This window comes from Mycotypha africana, assembly GCF_025528875.1.
Source record: "Mycotypha africana strain NRRL 2978 chromosome Unknown BDF20scaffold_11, whole genome shotgun sequence".
Taxonomy (NCBI): domain Eukaryota; kingdom Fungi; phylum Mucoromycota; class Mucoromycetes; order Mucorales; family Mycotyphaceae; genus Mycotypha; species Mycotypha africana.
In genome coordinates, this window is record NW_026515735.1 from 956,684 (window position 1) to 971,542 (window position 14,859).

General features: G+C 38.3%; 6 protein-coding genes across 6 annotated transcripts; all 6 read right to left on the reverse strand.

Moving 5' to 3' along the window:
• Positions 1 to 1,359: 1,359 nt before the first annotated feature.
• BDF20DRAFT_826772 (Alpha/beta knot methyltransferase) lies at positions 1,360 to 2,608 on the reverse strand (the record flags this gene model as incomplete). Its single annotated transcript, XM_053078107.1, has 3 exons — positions 1,360 to 1,809; positions 1,887 to 2,084; positions 2,162 to 2,608. The coding sequence occupies 3 exons, from the start codon at positions 2,606 to 2,608 to the stop codon at positions 1,360 to 1,362; spliced, it is 1,095 nt and encodes a 364-aa protein (XP_052932451.1).
• A 142-nt stretch (positions 2,609 to 2,750) lies between these two features.
• Positions 2,751 to 4,303, reverse strand: BDF20DRAFT_826983 (putative septin; the record flags this gene model as incomplete). Its single annotated transcript, XM_053078128.1, has 6 exons — positions 2,751 to 2,873; positions 2,940 to 3,395; positions 3,465 to 3,582; positions 3,687 to 3,903; positions 3,978 to 4,109; positions 4,201 to 4,303. 6 exons carry the CDS (start codon positions 4,301 to 4,303, stop codon positions 2,751 to 2,753), a joined length of 1,149 nt encoding a protein of 382 aa, XP_052932452.1.
• Positions 4,304 to 4,630: 327 nt separating this feature from the next.
• BDF20DRAFT_907944 (P-loop containing nucleoside triphosphate hydrolase protein) lies at positions 4,631 to 6,926 on the reverse strand (the record flags this gene model as incomplete). The annotated part of the gene is made up of 2 exons (XM_053083428.1): positions 4,631 to 5,961; positions 6,029 to 6,926. 2 exons carry the CDS (start codon positions 6,924 to 6,926, stop codon positions 4,631 to 4,633), a joined length of 2,229 nt encoding a protein of 742 aa, XP_052932453.1.
• A 2,362-nt stretch (positions 6,927 to 9,288) lies between these two features.
• On the reverse strand, positions 9,289 to 10,225 carry BDF20DRAFT_916601 (TB2/DP1, HVA22 family-domain-containing protein; the record flags this gene model as incomplete). Its single annotated transcript, XM_053084478.1, has 3 exons — positions 9,289 to 9,420; positions 9,635 to 9,822; positions 9,946 to 10,225. 3 exons carry the CDS (start codon positions 10,223 to 10,225, stop codon positions 9,289 to 9,291), a joined length of 600 nt encoding a protein of 199 aa, XP_052932454.1.
• A 275-nt stretch (positions 10,226 to 10,500) lies between these two features.
• On the reverse strand, positions 10,501 to 11,259 carry BDF20DRAFT_826686 (peptidase M76; the record flags this gene model as incomplete). Its single annotated transcript, XM_053078093.1, has 3 exons — positions 10,501 to 10,647; positions 10,806 to 11,059; positions 11,139 to 11,259. 3 exons carry the CDS (start codon positions 11,257 to 11,259, stop codon positions 10,501 to 10,503), a joined length of 522 nt encoding a protein of 173 aa, XP_052932455.1.
• A 533-nt stretch (positions 11,260 to 11,792) lies between these two features.
• BDF20DRAFT_907953 (P-loop containing nucleoside triphosphate hydrolase protein) lies at positions 11,793 to 14,402 on the reverse strand (the record flags this gene model as incomplete). The annotated part of the gene is made up of 5 exons (XM_053083429.1): positions 11,793 to 11,929; positions 11,954 to 12,259; positions 12,864 to 13,961; positions 13,992 to 14,200; positions 14,287 to 14,402. 5 exons carry the CDS (start codon positions 14,400 to 14,402, stop codon positions 11,793 to 11,795), a joined length of 1,866 nt encoding a protein of 621 aa, XP_052932456.1.
• Positions 14,403 to 14,859: the final 457 nt, after the last annotated feature.

Consider the following 14,859-nt stretch of genomic DNA (forward strand, 5'->3'; position numbering starts at 1 on the left):
AGCTCGGTGGTTCGTTTATCAACCATAGGATCTTTCACGGTTAACCTTTGACACGCTTACTTTATCCGTAGGCATGGTGGTCTGTTTGCTAAATCCATTCAACAACAATATGCTCTACAATGGCAATGGGTCAGCCCTTTGTGTACGGGCACCTAATTTTCTCCACTCTCGCGGCCATGTGATAACTCCGTCAACGTAGCGTCTACACTATATTTCTTCCATGACGCGAGTTCCATTTATAGTACTCACCACTCCAAATCCTTCTTGCATCCGCACTTATCTGCCTTTCCTTCTGTCACAGCTCTGATTTGCTCACAATTCTGGCGGCTGACTATCTCCTTTCAGCCTGCACAGTGTGGTATCGTCTAATACTTTGGAAAATTACAATAAGAGACATTCTACATCGTCTTTCACCTCATCAAACTCTTTCGCTATTCTGTCTACTCTGTTCTTCATCTACGCCTACCTTTGAAACGGTTAAACATTCTTCCTTCACTTGCCCTATGAAAAAAGATATTTGGTTCAACATATGTTGATCAGATCTTTGATTCCACGTATATCTAGTTCGCCCTTCTTTTACACGTTTTATGTACGACTACAGAGGTCAACATATTTGTAAAAGCAAGAACATGACAGCACAGTATTATAAACGTCCCGATTGTAATATATGAGTATGGAACATGAAAAAGATTTTGTTTCCTACAGTTGCAATTCATGTGGTGCCTGCTACATTATCGTAGAAAAGCAACATATAGTTTACTTGGTGGCCATACTTAGCGCTGAAATTCTATTGCTCTAAAATTGGCCAATTTTCCTACCGCTACAAACCTTACAGTAAACAATGTATTACATAGCGTACTTGATTCTTCTATTATTTTTTCCTACGAAATCCATATGTTCTCATCCTTCCGCTTTCTTTTGTTGAATTTGTTGTTCCCAGCCAATAGTTATGGAATAAAGGTTGCTTAATACAGTTCAATCTCATGCCGTATGCAATTTAAGGGGATAAGTATTTTTAGAAGAAACGAACCAAAAATTTTGCCTATTAAAGCGTACAATAGAATACCGAAGCAGTTGCTATTATAAAAAAACTGAAAGGAAATACAAATCAATATATTACGCGAATATTTTGATGTCTCAAAAATGATATGAATTTTTTTGTGTTGATAACAATTTATAAAAGACACACATTTAAGTATACACAGGCATTAGGAACATAAGCAGACTATCCATGGAATGAGCAAGGTTTTATTATGTATCTCGCAGAAGCAGATATTATTCTATTTTCAAAGAGCTAAAAATGTAGTATCATTAACTAAAGAGTGCAATTGGTATTCCGTGTGTACATTATAATTTTAATTAATTTTCTGTTGTAAAAGAGTGTATCAGTACACCAGCTGCCACACCAACATTCAAGCTATCTATAGATCCCCCAAAATCTTGTAAAACTGGATTTGTTGCTCTTGGTATACTGATAAATGTATCGCAGACATTTCTTATATTTTTTCGTAAACCTTTGCCTTCATTTCCAAGCACTAGAATAACTGGACAGTTCTTTAGCTCTGAAGCAATCTGAGAAGGTATAATGAAAGATTTTGCGTCGCCAACTGCACCAATAACTTTCCATCCATTGTCACGGGATTCCGTTAAGAACTTGTCAAGTCTAGTAGTTGAAAATACATCCATCAATTCCACAGCTCCTGAACTCACCTTAGAAACGGCAGGACTGAGAGGTGCGCTGTTCTTACTGCAAACAAGAACACCGTCTACTCCAAAAAAATAGGCTGTTCGTAAAATTGAACCAAAGTTCTAAGCAATAGTTAAGTTAATGCTAGTTGATTTACTAAGCTTATAACTAGCATAATGACCTAAGAGTGGAATATTACCTGAGGATCTTGGACCTCGTCGAGCGCTAGCCAAAAAGGCCGCTTATTCGACCCATTTCTACTGAAATTGAAAGTGTACGGCTTATTTCCTTCCTTAGCATATTTTTGTATTGGTAAAACTCTATATCCATTTTCTGTCACTTGTGTCAACGATGAAACTTCTTGCGGTTGCAATGCTGAAGCTCGTAGTACTACGCCCTGGAAAATATGGCACCTATCAGTCCCTGTCGTATCGCTTTCGGTACCTTTAACTTTTACAATTCTCTCAAACCCACCTGATGAGGCTTATTATCTGTTAAATTGTTTAATCGGCCTTTATCCATGTGAAAAATTTTTATCTTTGCTTCCTTTGCTAGTTGCACTATATCAGTGAGCAATGAGTCGTCCTTCTTTTTAGTGGTAGCTTTTCCTGCGGACTCTTGAATATACAGTGAATCCAAAATCTCCCTTTTCTTCAGCCGAAGTGCTGATACTACGCTTGAAAACCCATACACATACTCCAAGCCTTTGTCTTCTGGTTGCGAAGAGAGCTTATCGTCCTTGATATTTCTGACGTGCTTGGTAAAGGTAGGCTTATTCGATCGATCGTCAGAATCACGACGATTATGAATAGATCTGGCTGCAATGAAGTTCCTTCTGTGCTGAATTATTATATGCCTCGAAAGGATTGATTGGTTAGAAGAGGAAAATATACAGCCATTCAATATTTTTGTGCGTATCATTGAGACAAAGGGTATAATAATGTGAATTAAGAAGTTACAGGGCTTTATTATTAGAAGGTTCGTATTATGGGAAGCTGTTCTGTGATGGGTGGCAAAGGTTTCAAACTGCGGCCCTCTAAATGCTGCTGGTACTGTGTACCATTTATCTTCGAGTAGACATACGGCCTTGCGATTGATACAAGTGTTCCAGCTCGGTTTCCAATGCTTTCACTTGAGCATGTTGTTCCTCTAAATCCTTATTGAGCCGATCGCGTTCTGCAACCAACTATTTATCACATATTTAAATGTGAGTTTCTTAAGGTTTATATATGCTCAATAAAGAACTCCTTACCTGTGCCTCCCATTGACGGAAACGATTCTCTTCTTCTTTCACTTGCTTTGTAAAATTCAGTCTAAGTCGGTCCTCATCTTCCTTGAATTTAGGGTTTTCATACTTGTTTACCCTGGGCTCTCCGAATTTGCGCGTGCTCATTTGCGTTTGACGATAATTCTCGTAATGCCTCTCCTCAGTTGTAGATATCAAGTCATGCATGTGGGATCTGATTAGAAGTTTTCTAAGCTTTTTGAAGTCGCAATGTTTCTCATTTTCTACTTCAGCAATTCCCCACGAATATTCTCTGCCTTTTACAATACGGCCATCGCTAGTTTGAACATCCTGTGTAGACCCTATTATAGCAAAGGGCATAGCTGCCATAATACTTTGATTGACTTTGGTAACCTCTTCGTCTTCGCTTTCAATAGGACATGAATAAACTTGGATGTGGTTAGCCGCAATTGAGTCGAGAACCTTCGCGAGAAAAAGACGTTAGGTTACATTTGAGACGTTAGTTGTGTATAAAGTAACAGATCGACTTACATTCAGTTTGAATCTAGCCAAGTCTTTTGGTGTTAGAGTGTCAGCTTTGGCAATAACAGGAATGAGATTGACTCGGGAACCAAGATGCTTCATCACTTCAATATCTAGCGGCTTAAGACTTATGGTGAAGCGTGTAAGTGTGGTTGAGAAAACAGGGGGTGAGGGCTTCTTTTAACAAGTGTGCTTCTATATACATTCAACTAAATCCAAAACATGACTTACGAGTGGCCATTAGGTCGGATAAAGTACAAGCATGCATGAACTCTCATATCAATAACGCCTTGACGGATTGGCTGCTGCTCTTGTGCCATGAAACTTTCATGTTGATCATCCAAAAACTCGTATATCGGCATCCAACTATTATAATTGTTCACATAATCCCCAAAACCAGGCGTATCAATAACTGTCAATTTCACTTTGAAATTCTTCTCTTCAAGCTCTAGATATAGTTGTTTCAATGTTACGGTCCTTGTATATCATTATTCAGTTCTCAGCACTACTCTAGCTACTCACCAGCCTTGGTTATCTCAATATCAACAGTCTTTTCTAATTGCTTTCCGCGGCGCTTGTTGGGGTCCTTCGCTGATTTAATACCGGTAGTAAACAACGTATTGATAAAGGTTGTTTTTCCTACACCAGACTCGCCTGTTTATAATAAAGCCATCAATATCATTTGTACTGCATTTATCTAAGCTATGCAAGATCCTCTGTCAGTTTTTGAAAAGGTTAAACATACCGCAAACCATCAGGGTAAAATTGACACCTCGTTTAGTCACAATTTTATGGCGCTGATTGGGGAGGTGAGCGATACCCACTCCATTAATTGCAGAAGCTAACATTGGTATGTGCGTTACTTATAGAGAAAGAAGTGAAAGGAAGAAAAGGCCTGGTCTTTCTCATTCAAAGAAAATGGAATGAATAAATTAAATGGTTATATCTCAGATTAAGTGGTGTAACAGAACTTTTGTCCTTTTGACAAACAACCTCATGGATTTTGTGTTTGTGACATGTCAATAATAGCAGTTTTGTCAATATGAAATACGTTAAAACAGAATGCTACTCTTCTTGTATTGTCTGCCTTTTAAATTATAAATAAATAGAAATGTATATACATTTACAAATACTATATTACACAGTATAAGTCGAGGTTTATACAAAAATTGCTTTTACCAACCTTTCATTTCAGAAACAACGGCATTCTCTCTATCTTTGCTCATTTTGCCATAGCCAATAACTCGCATGGAAAATGAGCCGCTACCGCCTGTCAAACTGCGAAGTGCACTAGAATATCCTAACATTGAACTAAGAGGAACTTCCGCTTTGATGATCTGTTTGGGCTTAAATCCGTCTACTTCTGAATTTGTCAAATATAAATCTTTCGGAGCATACACTTGAAAATCTTCAGTCTCATTTTTACTTTCATCTTCAAGACCCATCGTAGATTCCAAACTGATAATTTGCCCTCTTCGAGTACCGCTTAGATCGCCTACAACGTTACCAATATGGTCTTCATTCACTGTTGTAATTACTTCCATCATGGGCTCCAAAAGACAAGGACTGGCTTTCTTGACAGCTTCGAAAACACCGTTTGAGACACAAGCAGATATAGCACCCAGAGTTGTGTCCTGTGCAAATAATTCGAGATCGTATACTCTAACTTTCATTTTAGTTAACGGGAAACCCAATACCGCTCCACGAGCAAGACCGGCTCGAAGACCATTTAGCATGGCTTGCTTAATATCTTCAGGCTTCAGCTGATTAGTGGTATCATCAGTAGGATGAGGTTCTTCACTATTACTACCAGAGCTCTTTTTGATACCCAGATCTACAGCTAAGTGATTACCGGAATCATAAATCCAACCTTGCTTCACTAATTGCATTTTACGCTCCTTTTGCCCCTCCTCCGCATCATCATGCTCATCCTCTTCAATAGGGTTAACTTCCACTTGACAAGCAGCTTTAGCTCTTTTACCCATAATTTCTTTATCATAGCTGGCCTTTGCAATAGCGGCAGCTTGACATGTTTCTCTGTAACTGATTCTTATTTTACCCATCTCTGCTTTGACTTTAAAATCATTGATTAAGCGGTCCTTGACGATTTCTAAGTGAAGTTGGCCCATGCCGCTGACCATTATCTGGCCACTCTCTTCGTCTGTCCAGACTTTGAGGGAAGGATCCTCTCGTACCAAGTTATTCAAAGCGTTTTGCACTGCAGCTTCTTCGGAAACGGAAGCAGGCTCGACGGCCGAAAAGAAAGCTGCGTTTGGTATGTCGACATTGCCTAATTGTAAGCCATTTTTGATAGCCTTGGTATTGTTGGATTGTACTAGTGTATCACCTGTACGGGTATCTTTCAAGCCTACGATCACGCCAATATTACCGGCATTTATGGACGGTATTTCTTCAACATCCTTAGCATACATTTGTAACAGTTTATTGGCTCTTTCTTTGGTTTGAGTTGTGGTGTTAAATAAAGTTGATCTAGCATTCAGTTTTCCTATCAGGGTAAAAATGATTGAGCACAACATTCAAATTATATGTTTCTTACAAATAGTAATCTATACCTGAGTAAACCTTAACGTAAACTAATGATCCCCTTTTTGAATCATGAACCACTTTAAACGCCAGTGCACATAATTGACTATCATTCAAGGGTAGCAATGCAGTTTTACCGTTACTGTATGTTACCATACAAGAGGGTCGCTCTATTGGACTTGGCAAGTAATCGATTACTGCGTCTAACAGAGGCTGCACTCCAAGATTCTTAAAGGCGGAGCCACATAATACAGGCACAGCCTTATTGGCTATAGTGACACGTTTGATAGCACCTTTCAAAGCCTCAGCATCCACTAACATATGATCACCATTTGCTTTATCAAAAAATACCTCCACGATGTCATCGTCCATTTCTGCCAGAGTTTCGACTAACGCTATTCGACCTTCCCTACTTTCCTTCAATATTTTTTCGTCCTTGGTTGCTTCTTCCAGAGGGACTCTACTGATCACTGAACCATCCACACTATTCTCATCCCATTGTATCATTTCCATTGTCACCAAGTCAACTACTGACTTTAAGCCTTTCCTTTCATCATTCAGGCTATCCTCATGCATAACAGGTAATTGTACAACTAGTGGACGAGTTCGAAGCTTTTTCCACATCTCTTTTACAGTTCTTCCAAATGCACCGCCGATTCTATCTAACTTATTGACGAATGCAATACGGGGAATTTCATATTTATCGGCTTGCTTCCAAACTGTCTCTGTTTGTGCTTCCACACCTGCAACGCCGTCTAAAATGGTGACAGCGCCATCTAACACACGTACGGCTCTTTCTACTTCCATAGTAAAATCAACATGACCAGGTGTATCAATGAGATTGATTCGATGGCCTTTCCAACCGAATGTTATAGCCGCACTATTAATAGTGATGCCTCTTTCTCTTTCTGCATCGAGAAAATCCATAACTGTATCGCCATCGTCGACGTCTGATGAATATTCCAAAAAGAAATTATTATTTGAATATCAATCCAAAATACTGAAGCTTATACACTATGTACCTCCAAGTCGATTTGTTACACCTGCATAATATAGCATGCGTTCTGTGGTAGTTGTTTTGCCTATTCAACAATTGCACTTGGTATTAATGTATTTGCAAACTAGATCAATCCAAAAGAAAACTCGCTCTTATTTACCTGCATCAATATGAGCAATAATACCAATGTTCCTCGTTTTGGAAATGGAGAAGTCCTTGGCATCTAAATCATCGATGGGTAATGTATACTTTATTCAGGTTCCCCACTATTTTGTCACCTTTCCTTTTTGTTGTCACCTACTTGTTGCATAAAACTTAGTTTGATATCTGAACGAAGAAGCTTTTATGATGGTAACAGCAGACCGTTTACAAAAATAGAAGCGATGAGCGGATCGTGCGGTTGCAATCGTACTCAACATTGAGGTTGATAGTTGTTGTCAAAACCAGGGTTTCATCAACAATTTGACAGATTTATGTGCCTTAATTTTAATGCTGTTGTAAACTCCGACCAAGCGGGCCATATGCATTAGTGTTTGCCCAGGTAAGCCGATCCATTTGTTCGAAGGACCTTTGACAAACGCCTTTACTTTCATATAATCACTGAGATACTCACTTATTCAGCCAATAAACAGCCTAGTAAATCTGTATATTTGAACTCTCATTGAATAAGTAGGGATCTTAAATCCAGATGGCCGGCGTTTGCGTATAAATCCATTGACAACTGCTCGTCTACGAGCAGTAGTCCAACACTTGAATTTGTACTTCCCCCAAATCCGAATATGACGTGGTATTTTACTGAAATAGGGCATAACAACATCTAAATAATTGCTTATACATCTTGGGTACGGAAACAATTGTACAGGCGCGTTAATTTGTCCGATTCTACAACACTAGTGGCTCTTGAAAAGGGTGTTCACTGCAACACATGGTATTCCTGTACGTTACTCATCGATAATTCTTGATTATTTTTGCCGTATTATTCGAGTTCATATTGCATACTGCTTCTGTATTGGTGTTGTTCAATTTCGAAAGCTCTGTATAAATAATACTTCCGCATTGTCTTTTTCGCTCGGAAAAAGCTATTAAACTGATATGGAAAATTGTTTTCAAATTGGATATGTTTGCAACTTGAGATTTCCTGTTCTTATCTTGTAGCTCTTAACGATCAACAGGGAATTGTGTTTACAATATTCAATGCTGTTATTATCTTTGTCAGTGGCGGCAGCAACATCATGTGGGGTTTATACGATTGAACTGCTACCAGCAAGCGCAGGTAGAAGCGAAAAAGACAGATGATAGAAGGAAGCCTTAGATTCATAACCCCAGTGGAGCTTACTGGTTAATTGTCATAATTAATGGACGCACGGGATGACCTCTACACCATTGATGTACCACTTTCGTTTATACCTAATAGACCTGATAGTCTCCATAACATACTTTATGTAATTAAGAGCACTTAAAAAACTTTCTTACGGTCAGTGACCAATGCATCCGTTCGAAATTAGTTTAAAGAAAAGAGCGAAAGAATATATTTCAAGTGAGGAATGTCTGGCATGGATTTGAATACTCTACAGAATTCGTCCTTCACAGTGCTGTTAATCGAAGCGTTACTTCCAAAACGGCTCAGTAATTTAAAAAAGCTCTATATATGAAGTATGCTTGCGTAAACTTGTACCTTGGCCATTGATTTTTCATCTGAATTTCATAACGATGTTGGTCTCGAAACAAAGAATGTGTGGGTTAGGAATGGCAGTGGAGAGATTGTACCCTGGTCGACTTATGGATAAGTTTCTCAGAAACAATATGAGATACACTGACGATGGTATCCTACTCAATCAAAATATAATAAAAATTTGAAAACAGCAGAATGTAACTTCCTACATACTAGTAAAGCAGTATGCAACATGATAAGTTACTCTTACTGATGGAGTCACCAATTTAATAAGCCTTAAAAAATAAAAAAAAAATGAGTCATTCCTACTGTTGAACTAGGAGAGTTATCAGCTTCCATAAAGCTAGTCCTGACTTATTATTATTCTAAGGAGCCAACTATCAAGCTAATAACTACACTCAAACAGATCATTCTCATACTATATAACAGAATATATCCCATAATATATACAGTAGGGCAGTTTAATGGTAAACAATTTCTGTGAACCAGCGTAGAATATAATCGTGAATATCGTCAGTTATGAGCAGAATATCGATTAATTTTTTATTTCCTTTCATTTTTTTCTCCTGCTCATGAAAAACGCAACATCACTGTTACTAATAATCATAGAATCAGGTCGTTCAATCTGTTTTGTTGACATCAGAAGTAAGGTCGGTAATCTTTTGTTTAATTCTTTCAGCTTGGTTGTCGATATCACTTTGAGCAGATAACAAGTAAGGGCGTAAAATACGGTTGTAGAAGGTTTCGGCACCCTATTCGATTTTGTTATTGATGGGTAGAATAAAGTTGACAAATGTTAATAGAAAGTTTCATAACACATACACGCATATATACACAAAGTCTGTAAACACAAAATAATTCCAATTTCTCCCACAAAGATTCCATAAACACGCATTATTGTTTTAGAAAGAATTTCTTATCTCACTCATCCTTCATCTACCAGCCATGTATACGTTATGTACTTACTCTTGTTTGAGGCAAAGCCAGATAAAGGACAATCAGAGTTTTGAACAAATAATAGAAGGGAAACCAGAACAAAAGAAGATCAGAGAAGTATTCAACCATTTGAATACATCCAATAACAGTCCAATAGGTCAACCATTGTTTATCATCAGTTGTTCCTTCAGTTTCAATGGCCTTGAAAGAAGCATAGGCTACATATCCGTTTTAAAGGGAACCAGAGGAAAAAAAAGGTATCAGTAAGAGCTGTTGCAATATGTTTCAGATCACGCATTGCAAATAATACATTGTAGTCGTTTCGGTAATGATTACTTTACCAGGATAGAGCCATGAGATAGCGTTGGTCAAAAGTTGACCAGCAAAGTTAAAGAATATCATGAGGAAAATGACAGTGCCAGCGCCAAGAACAGCATACGTCTTTGGAACACCAGTTTTACTTTCAAATTCTTTGGCGTAGTAACTTTCATTCAGCTTTACGTCTAAAATTTCAATATATTCTTTTGCCTTAACCTTAAGGCCTTGTGCACTATAGATATTGATAGCAGGGGTGCTACCAGTAGGTTGTTGAGAGGAAGATGTAGGTTCCGGAATAGTCATGTTGATATGCTTATAAGAGTGCAGAAGGAAGAAAGGAAGAAGAAAGGAGAGAAAATACAGAAAAGCACCAAGCTTTGTCTTTATTTATAAAATGTGTTGTATAAATAAAAGTGATTTGAAAAAAGGGAGTAAAAAAAAAATTCGCGTCATCTATAAAAGGCCTCTACAGGTACGCTTTGTATGTGTTGCTCTTTTAGTTCAGGATATCTGTATTGAACTTATGTACAATGTGTAACGATCGACTTGAATATCAAGAAAAGGAATTCCAGTATAAATTAATAGATTTCATCAAAGGGTCTTGTATCTGCAAAACAACTGTCAAATACAGTTGAAACTGCACGTTCTGCTTCTTCCTTGCTTTTGCAGTTTGGATTTTGCATCACTGATAGAACTGCCCGTCTCTTCACACACGCTTGATGTTGCTTTGTAAATGTGTAAAACCCTCTTTTAACTTCGTTTGTCCAACTGCAATCGCCACTCAAACTAGCTGCTCGAATCTACACAGTATGAAAAGCTTATTTTTAGACCTGAACTCAATGTGTTACAAAGTTTCATACATTCTTCTTCTCTTTGAGCTTACTTCACTGCACGCTTGATGCTTTAGGTTACTCCAATCCACTTTGAACTTATAATGATCATACATGTGTATCATTTCATGCGCCATTGTACGTTCTTGAATAGACTTTGTTAGATAGTTTTGGCATAATAAAATACCATCGACCGGTGAGAAGCCCCCTGCTCTTGTTGTATCACAAGGTAAGCATTTGAAATCATCTTTTGTTACTGGCCTATTTATTTTGCGAAGTTCGTCAACCATGAATCTCACAATGGGGCCTGGACATGAAACGATAAGTGAGATCAGTTTGTGCCAAACTGTTAACAGCATACTGAAGAGATCAAATTAAGTATTTACTGTTTTTCAACAAACTGTCTTTCCAAACTTCACATTGGTGACACTGATAATGCTCCTTTTCTGTTGCTAAGCGTTTTTCAAAGTCTTGCTTCTCAGCTTCCGTTAGTCCCAGTCCAGTCATATATCGTAGCGATTTCGTCCATTTTTCGAACTTTTTCATATCTTTAAACGATAATTTTTCCTCAGTTTCCGTGCTTCTGCTAGTGTCAACATTGCTTTCGACATCTGTCATTTTGAAAGGATGAGTGGATTCAAAAGTTTCTTATAAACTGTAATGGAACCGTCAAATTTCAACCCCTGGCGCCGCTTCTTTCCCCGCGCCCTCTCGACCTTTTTCATGCTCCTCCATATTTCCTTTTTAGCAATTGCTTACAAACGATTCTCAAAGACAGAACAAAGATAATATCCCAAGAAACGATATGACAGAATAAAACCTTGAATTATTGACAAATAGGTAAAGAATATTTAATGAGTGTTAATGGAGTTAAGTAAGTCTAAGTTGGGGTCACATTGATCAAATGTTGGGAAATATAACATATTTAAAATGAAATGATATAAATATTGTAGCATGAGAGAAGAATAAGAAATATATAGTAGTACTGATCAACGGCGTGTTTATGATGACTGTCAATACTACTTGAATTCAAAATAATTTTACCAAGAACCACCTCCATAGGAGCTGCTACCAGCATCTGCCCCACCACCATAATAACCACCAGCATTACCATAACCTCCACTGCTAGCAGCGTAAGAAGAAGAAGCACCGTAGCTTTGTGCACCACCATAGCTACCTCCATAATAACCACTGCTACTACTGCCGCCGTAACCACCGCGACCGCCGCCACGACCGCCACCGTAACCACGGCCACGTCCTCCTCTACCGCGACCGCCGCCGCCAACATGTCTTGTTTGAACCATCATTTGAAGTCGAGGATCAACAAATTGACTGTTCTGATTAAGGATATCAACCAAGTCACCTGCTTGACGGGCATTATCGGCGGTGAAGAACGTGAAGGAGTGACCCGTGGCACCACCACGGCCGGTACGACCGACACGATGGACATAGTCTTCAACATTGTTAGGGAAATCGTAATTGATAACGTATTTGACATCCTTGACATCTGGAAGAAGAGTAAAAAGAAAAAGACATAAGGTCAGTTAAAATGTTACCAACTTATCAAGACAAATGCTAGTAAAAAAAGAAAAGAAAAGGATGTATTTGCTACTTTTTTTGTTGTATAATCAAAGAAGAGAAGAGAAAGAAAAAGAAAAAGAAACCAGGCAAAAAGATAAAGAGACAGAAGGAAAGAGTATTCTACTTACACAGTATGCCGAGTATGTCCCTTTCCTTTCTAAACCTTTTTGTATCTTTCGACTTTCTCTATCCTTGATCAAACTTACCAAATTGTATGATAATAAAAAAGTAACAAAATATTGAAATCCTTTTGTTTTCCATCTCATTCCGCCTTCCTAGGCAATTTTTCCAGCAAAAGTTGCAAGCTATCTTTTAGAGAGAAATTGATTGTCGACATAAAATGTGATATCTATATCCAATCTTCTCGCTAAAGACGATAATTACAATAATTATATATATACACACAAAGAGAATACGATCGACATTGTGCATATACATAAAATTGAATGGTTTACCGGAAAAAAGCTATGCTCAAGGAAGAGAATGAAGAGAAAGACACACACAATCCCAACAATAATATAATACAATACCTATACCACGAGAAGCAACGTCTGTAGCCACCATAATAGGATGGCCTCCAGAACGGAATTGATTCAAAACCCAGTCACGTTCATTTTGTTGTTTGTTACCATGAATAGCAAGTGCTGGGAAGCCATCTTGTCTAAGGAAACGAGTAATTTCATCTGCCGTACGTTTGGTACTTGTAAAAATAATTGTCTTTCTTTCATTTTCAGGGCTTTCCATAATACGTTCCAAATGAGTGATCAGTTTACCACGCTTTTCTTGTTCTGTACAAATTTCAACGGTTTGTGAGACGTTGGCAGAAGCACTCAAGCTCAACGAACCAATAGTGACTTGAATATAATCCTTAAGGTAAGAGGTGGCCAAACGCTCTACAGACTTGGGCCATGTAGCAGACCACATCAAAGTTTGACGATCAGGTCGAATTTGGTTGATAATTTTCTTGATTTGAGGCTCAAAACCCATATCCAACATACGATCAGCTTCATCAAGTACAAGATAGGTGACACGCTTCAAATTCGTCTTGCCAGCTTCGAGCATATCTATTAAACGACCAGGTGTAGCAATACAAATCTCAACACCTCTAGAGAGATCACGAATTTGCGGTCCACGTGGAGTACCACCATAAAGACAAGTATTCTTAATTCTAGAGGTAGAGCCAAATTTCACACATTCTTCACGAATTTGAACTGCTAATTCTCTAGTGGGAGCCAAAACAAGAACAATTGGGCCATCACCAGGTTGCAACAAAGGCTGAGCGTTAATGTGAACAATGGCAGGAAGAATATAAGCCAAAGTTTTGCCAGAACCAGTTTCGGCAACACCAACGACGTCACGACCACTTAAAGCCATAGGCCAACCTTGGCACTGAATAGCAGTAGGTTTTTCAAAGCCCAACTTGTTCAATTCATCCATTACATAACCGGGGAAAGTAGCTTCCTCAAAGCTTTGAAGGGGCTTGGGTACATCATGACCAGTCACATTCATATTAGCAGCTGCACGAATAGCATCCACTTCTTCTTTGGTGCGTTGGGAAACTTTAGGATGCTCATTATAGAAATTCTTTTCGAACTTGGGAAGAGAAGCCAAATCCCATTGAATATCACCTAAATTGATATTATTGATACTGTTGTTACCACCAGAGGAGCGTTGGCCATAACTACTGGAGTCACCTCGGCTAGAGTAACTATCACCGTAACCGCCACTGCTGCTACCACCATAACGGGAAGACGAACCATAGCTGCCGCCACGGCTACTGCTCCCATATCTTGAGCTATCAGAACCTCCGGAGCGGTAAGAAGAATAACCACGATCATCACTTTTAGAGTGGCTATAACCAGAAGAACTAAAGGAGTATGTTAAAATTAGTAAAACTTTTCTTTTGTACATTTTTACAATTAGCTTCCCATCAACTTTTTAAAAAGTACGTACGGTCTACTTGATCTTCTAGGTGAGGTTTCTCTATTATCTCTATAACTTCCGCCACGGCTGTTGGAGTAGCTACTTCCAGAGGAAGATTGGTGATAAGACGATGAATAGGATGACATGTTTTGAATCAATAAAGAAGGAAAGTCGAAAAGTTAGCAACAAACAAAGTTACGACTTTAATAAAGCAGAAAAGAAAAGAAAAAATTTCATAGGCTAGAATCAGCCACTAATTTTTATTCAGTTGTCCAATTAAACCATTCCTCAATGGATGGTCCCACCACAAATCAGAAACTGTTTGAAAAAAGCGGAGTATCCAACATTAACGGAGCAGCTGCTCGTTGAGCGCCTTCAGATCAGTGAATTGAGCAATAAATTGAAAGCAACATTGATAGCTAACACAATTTTTTTGTGATTATAAATAGTTAATATGTGTTTTGTTTATGTCAATCTTTAATGAATTGGTAACGAGTCTGTCTATCAATGAACACTGTCTCAAATGCGTACGCATGTAGAAATAAATAAGCCATATTATACAATTATGAAAATTCCAGCTTGCTCTCATAATATCCAGTTGAT